A 6929-nucleotide genomic window follows, 5' to 3' on the forward strand; every position below is an offset into this window, starting at 1 on the left:
TTTGAGGCTGGCGAAGACGAGCCTGTTTGAAGCAGAACAAGAAATTTTAAAGCAGGCACAATACCCAAAGTGCTTGATACTTTTGCAGAGTACCCCAAGAGAGACACTGTGGCAGTGTTGGTGAGGATTCAGTACAGCTGTCGAACTGTGTACTTCCAGAGGATACAGCTGTCGTGAAACCTCTTCTAGAACGTTCTCTGACCAGTAACTTGAAGGCGCTTCTGCCCTTACTCTCCTGCCAAGGTCTACTGACAGTACTTTGTGCTCTTCTCAGTACGATGCACAATACAGATGGACAGAAGTGGCTCTGACCCAAGAGGAGCTCTGAGATCCTGACCATAACATCCCCTCAGGAGAACATACTTGAATAGGCTTTTTCACAACAGGCCTTTGCCAGCTTTGTGATTTTTTTTATCCTGACTTCTTTGAAGAATTCTGTTGGTGCTATTGGTAGCATATCACCTTTTTAAATGGGCAAGCGTGTGTTAAACATTTCTGTGACACGATTAAAAATCTCTAAGAAACGTTAAAGCTGCTTAATTTTGCCTGTAAAGCTGACACAGCGCAATGGTTCGGTACTTTGCCAGTTAAGTTCTATGTATTTTATATTCCTTGCCTCTCTGCTTGGGTCCAGCAGAGTGGTATGAGGAAGGAGCTCGTAGAAGACTCAGAAAATCTGCAGCACTTGGGGAGTTATGATGGAAAATGAGAATTTGAATATTTCTTGCAGGGCATGGTAAGCCTGACTTGTAAAGGACCTTGAGGTACCTTGGTTTTGTCTTCCCAGACCATGTCTTTTCTGTCACAGATGGCCTCGTTACTGCATAGGTCGTCTTAATTTCCAGTTCACTGTCATTGCTGAAAAACACTTGAATGAGGATATGTGATAAATATCCATGACTGTACCATTTGTAGAGCTGAAAGGGATGGGAGAAATACACTTGTTCAAAATAGTTTCTCGAATTATAAAAGCGGTTTCCCTAAAGCCAATGCAAATTGCTTCAAACTGAGTTAGAAAGGTCCTTTTCCTGTGTTTGTCATCATTTTCCACTAGACTGAACAGAGAGGGGAAGATGATTCTCCTGTAGAGTATGCTTAAAACCAGTATGTCAAACTAAAATACGAGTTAATGCAAGTGTGCTTGAGCAAAAAGGCAAACTTGGGATTCCTTTTATTTCTCCTTTGCTCTTAATCATTTTCCTCTACTGCTGCCTAGCGTGCCTCTGCTGGATTCATCAGATGGTGCACGGTTGTGCAACATTCTGGGTCTGTTGTTTTTCAGTAACTAGTTTGCCACTAATGTGTAAAAATAGTTCTGATTCCAGTGCAGAGCTCTGTGGTACATATCGTGTCAATTTTGGGGCTCCCAAGGCTGACATCTGTAGTTCAGCATTAGTTCAGATGCAGCCCCTCTAAGGGCTGAGCTATCCTGCAAGCAAACAAAGGCCAGCAGAATTTTTATCCTTTATTTCGGTGGAAAATCTTTATTTTAGTAAACACTCCTTTGCACTATTTCCAGTCCAAGAGCCCTCTGCTGATGGTACTGCACAAGAAGAAATTAAATTAACTCGTCCGTATAAACAAAAGTGTGTCGGGTCCATTTACTTGGATTTGAGCTGACGAATGCCAATAGCAACCAATAGAGAATAATTTGTGAAAAGTGATTTAGGGACACAGTTCTGTAAGAGGAGGGAAGCCCTTTTGATCCTTGCTGCTGGAAGGGATATTTATTTTGAATCGAACTTCAAGCACTTGAGAGAACCTCCAGTAACTTACAGGATTTCCACATGCCTCGCTGTACTACCAGTTAAGCCTGGGTCTGCTTTTAACCCACTGTGGAGTGATTCACTGTCTTCATGGGTAACGTGCAAACACTCAGGCAGAGACTCCGCAGAAGCTCCGTAGCATGCTCTGCAAAAGGCAGGTGATACGCAGCACTTAGATTTTTACATGAAAAAGTGAATGCTTTTACATAGTCTGCATGGAACAACTTGAGCTTTAACCATACTGGCATAGCAAAGGAGATTTTTAATGCTCTCTGCCCTCTATAGTATAAGAGGGAATGGTTTTAATATTCAGGCACCTTGGGAAACAAGTAATTGCAGTCTTGGTTGAATAAGTGGACTGTTAGCAGCCATAAACATAAAAATTACTCATTTATAAAATAGCTCATGGTCTCTTAACTCAGACACAGCGTCCTGAACGGCATCATTGCGCTAGTACGGAATTTGACTCACTGGGTAGGTTGAGTTGCAAATGGTGCTAAAATATACAGATGTTTCATCAGCTCATCAAACTTCTTTCCAATTTTTTTATATATTTTAATAGCTCTATCTGGATTCCATCGCCACTATTATTGTTATAAGTTTTATTGTTCCCTTTGCCTCTGCCTGCTGTTTGCATTTGCAAGCTACTTAGAAGTGTCCTGGAAACAACTCCTGAACTTTACTCCAGAGTCTTAAATTTGATACTGTGCATGTGAAAAATGCAGGGAAAGCACATTTTCTCAAATTTGCCTTCCTAAATATGATAAGGTACAAATGAAAATAAATGTTGCATGCCCTGCTTTCCACGTGATGTTCTGGTAATAAATTTCAGTGGATGAGCAAGTGTGTTTGCTGATTCCTCCAAATTTGTCACATCTATGTGGGTTATTTATGTGGTGCTATACACTCCTGAAGGCTTGATTTGGCTAATAAGAGTCATAAAAAATAATACAGCTGCTGCTTCTTCGGAGTCTCTGTTGGATTTTCTTAAAGGAATATTGTCCATCGTGCAGAACAAGTTGTACAGGAGGGTTAGGTGGTGTTCATACTGTGAGGTAACTTCATAAAAATTATTGTGATTTTGTGGACTACATTTAGACATCAACATTCTATCCAGTGGGATTCATACAAGTGCATTTTCCAAGGTTAATTTATAATTATGCCCCAAGTTAGGAACTCATTGTGGTTTGCAGTGCGATTTTTCTTGTTCTAACAGATTTTTTTTTTTTTTAAGTCTGGTGTTTACTAATTGAGGGAACCACTTTGCAAAATTAAGATTGTAATATTGAGTTCACTGCAGTCGGTTTTCAAAATAAGGGCAGCAGATGGTAAAGACATTTTGTGCCCAGCATCCATTAAATGTAATTGGAAGTTGAAAGCTGTATTCACTTAGCATCTTTAAAAATCTCATACCTCCTTCTGTATTAGACATTCAGTAATTGTCTCAGGTGCCTGAACCCCAATTCAGGTTTTTAAGCGTACTGTGGGACCCACCTGTTCCCAAGTCAGCATATTGTTTCAAACTTCTGTGCCATTATTCTTAAAATATTCAATAAAACTATGTCACAGATGGTAGATCCTATTAACGTAAAACTCTTTCTTGTCTCAACGTGCCCTGTTATGCCGGCAAAAAATAGTGTGATGAGGATATGAAACGGCCTTTGTGTGTGCATTTTCAGTTCCTGAAGTTTCCCACCATGAAAGTGAGGAAACTCTTGACATCTTCCAGTTTTCCGTGATTTAATAGTGGTCTGCATGCTGCGTATTGAACATGCAGTGCAACACACACACGATTTTGATTCATCAACACTGAGCTCTCATGAGTTCTGACACTTCATACATCAAAATAAGCTCCTCTCCAGTGCACTAGTAAGAGGAGGTTTTTGTTCCCTTCTCACATGTGCTAATGGCAGCCAGCTGTTAAATGTCTAGCCTTAGTGGTACCTGTAGGACAATATTTATTTAAAATTTAAAAAATAAAAAGAAAAAAAAATTGGAGAAAAGGAGGAAATAAATACGTATGCAGTGAGAACCATGATATTGCATTAAGTACAGCCACTGCCTGGATATGGCATTCCCTCTATAGGAACGTGAAAGAAATTAATTGAAAAATACCATAGGTCAATTAAAAAACCATTTCACACTTTCAGTGACAATGAGGTTTCTTGGTAAATATTCTGTGAGGAGAAAACATAATGAACAACCTGTAAGGATGGACTCCCTGAGCCTGCATTTCTCTCCGCACCTCAGCTAACCATTACCTTCGTGTTGCATTCAGTGCGTACGTGTTACGCTGCTCAGAAACGGCCATCGAGCTTCATTGCCCATTTCGGTGAACACGGTGCAAAAATCAGGCCTTACAAATTCACTAACGAATTTTGTTTCCGGCAGCTGATCGAATGGCCTTGCACATAGCACTCCTTAAATGTGTTGCTGGTTTTGGAAGGAAGGAATTCAGTCTTCTCTTCGTGTGTGCCTGAAAATTACCAGTGGGTTATCTTTCTTTCAGGTGAAGGAGGCCATGCAGAGAATCCATGACCGAGGAAATATAGGAAAGCTAATTCTGGATGTGGAGAAAGCGCCCACTCCCCTGGTGAGTGCAAAGCATGGTGTGCAGTCACACGAGTTGAAGCATGGTAGTGACTGCTGGAGGCATGTCCCTTAACAATTTTTTGGTACTGTTTTCTTCTAAATCTGTAGCACCTAAGTACAACCAGTAAGCATAATTTATATATTTAACCCAAAGTGAAATACAATTGTAATTCCTAGAGTCCTAGCAGTTACTCTTCTATGCTGAATGGCTATCTGCCTTTCCAAAAATATGTCTGCAAGTCTTAGGTCAGGGTAAAACTGCCACATCTATTTCTGTCCCTGTCATGGAAAACAAATAGACCTTTCACAAAATACAAAATTCCTGTATTAGTAAGTGGTTTGAACAGAAAAAGACACAGTCTGTTACTTCAGTGTACAAACACAGAAGTGCTTTCTGATTCCCACACAAAAGTCAGAGTGTACCTTTGGTAGGAATTTCTTTTACTTTTTTTATACTACGGGAAGTATAATATCTAAACACTTCCTTCTGGAAATGTTCTGAAGGAAGATAGTTGTGATGGAGCTCTGGCCCTGGATTTGGAGCACTTAACATAGTACTGAAACATCACAGAGAGCAGTAGTGAATGAGAGTCAGGCTCACACCTAAATGTTCACTGGCGATGTGGGTAAGAGCAGTAAAGAAGGTAATGAAAAACTGACTTCATATCAGTACTGATGTATGAAGTTTGTTCTCAGATCTGGTATCTCTCCTGTTTCAAAAGAGCAGAAGATAACCTGGAATTACAGTTAAGCTCTTACTCGCACTTACTCTAAAATTGGCCCCAGATCTCATACAAAATCGCTGCAAGGGAAAGGGAGGCTTTTGGGACCTCATGTACGGAAACTGGGCATTATTTTGTAGCTGAATTGCATCTTAAAACTGTAAATGAGAATCCACAGCACAACAGTAATACACTTATTCCATCTGTTCTCTTGATGCTGTATATTCACAATAGCCATTGCTTAGAAGTGAGAATAAATCTGATACACTTTCACCAGTGGGTGTTAATTAAAAATTACGGGTAACTTTAGAGCATTGCTTTTCTCCATTAAAATCAGGTTGTGTTTGAGATTTTGATTTTTATTTTCAGCAGAGGCTAGTAATCAAAGAGAGAATTTATCTTTAAAAGTAAATGGGTCCCTTGGTTAGTTGGTTTTGAAATAGTTATACGCTAGAACAAGAATCCTCTTGCGTCCTAAGAGAGGTGATGTTGGTGTAGCACAGAGTTCAGTGATACTAATCTACGCTGTTAACGCTATCCCCCGTCCAGTTAACCAGGCTCTTGTGGTGCCTCCAGAGACAAGTCTGAGACGGTGAAGTACAAGAGACCCTTGCATCTTTACACAGCTTGTAATAAATATTCCCATGTGAAAAAACACGATGTGCTCCTTAAATAATGTCCTGAACTACAAATTTCTGCCGTTGCCCGCAGGCATCTTCAATAAAATACAGAAATGTGGTTTCTCCCCACTCCTGTATGATCCAACATTTGCACTTTGTCATGGGTATATTCTGCCAGCATCTACATATCCACTCTATAAAATTTCATTGGTTTTTATATAAAAACTCTGAGTTTTTTTTTATATAAAACCTCTTGCTCTCTGAGTTTTCATGACACTGTGCCTCATGTGGGACCAGATCCCATCCATTAGTTGGTGTTGAAGAACAGTGTTACCTGTTTCTGGAAGAGCAGATACCGAAGGAGTTGTAAAGCAGAGGTCTCACACATTCGGTCAGCTCCCTACACAATCGTATTTCCTATCTGAGAGCCCTAGTGGCAGTTTGCTCCAAGTGCGCAGGTCAGAGCCCGCTTGTGCAACTGTCCCACAAAGCAGCTTTCCATTGCGTCACTCGGCTGTCAGCCATGAGGGACCAGCTTACAGTTTTAGCTGGAGGTGCTGTAGTGCCAACAAAGTTTTGCAGAGACAGAGTTATTTCTATGCTGCAACCACATCTTCTTTCAATTTTAAAGTCACTTTATCAAATGAATCACACTGAAATAAGAATGACTAAAACAACATGAAGGGTGCTCTGATGTCCGTCATCTTTCATCCTGCAGATGGCCAACGACAGCACAGAGACGAGTGAGGCTGGAGAAGAGGAAGAAGACCATGAAGGGGACAATGAGAATAAAGAGCGCATGCCATTCATCCAGTAACAGCCAGAGGTGGTGAAGCAGAAAGATTGATGAAGTAGAAGGGAACAAGGCTGGGAAATCTATTCTGTGCATCAGTGAACAAATGCTGTAGTACAGTGTGTGTTGTATTTGTCTGCAGTCAGCTGAGCTATGAGCTGTTGATCATTGTTGTTTTGAACTCAAGTGCCATTCCCATCCAGTGCAGTATTATGACATTCCTGTGTAGTACCCAGTTTCCCTGTAGGAGTCCCATGGATTTTTCTGTCCCGGTTTAAAAGCCTTATTAACTTACTGTGTAATTTTAGATGGGCATCTTTCTCATGCGAATTCCAACATTTTGCATAAAGTTATGGGGGGGGTTGGGCTTTTTTTGCAAGTTGGAAACAGTAACAAAAAAAATTCCCCACTTGCTGTCTGGAAGATTTTAGTAACT

At 40.5% G+C, this 6929-nt stretch overlaps 1 protein-coding gene across 1 annotated transcript in view; it reads left to right on the forward strand.

Moving 5' to 3' along the window:
• The window catches only part of VAT1L (vesicle amine transport 1 like), a 54473-nt gene extending 47956 nt beyond the window's left edge, over window positions 1-6517 (forward strand). The window contains exons 8-9 of the mRNA XM_086469417.1: window positions 4276-4359; window positions 6419-6517. Of these exons, the coding sequence (XP_086325543.1) occupies window positions 4276-4359; window positions 6419-6517 (183 nt within the window). The remainder of the gene's footprint in view (window positions 1-4275; window positions 4360-6418) is intronic.
• Window positions 6518-6929: the final 412 nt, after the last annotated feature.

The sequence above is a fragment of the Leptosomus discolor genome, chromosome 8, assembly GCF_034619465.1.
Source record: "Leptosomus discolor isolate bLepDis1 chromosome 8, bLepDis1.hap2, whole genome shotgun sequence".
In the NCBI taxonomy this organism is placed as follows: domain Eukaryota; kingdom Metazoa; phylum Chordata; class Aves; order Leptosomiformes; family Leptosomidae; genus Leptosomus; species Leptosomus discolor.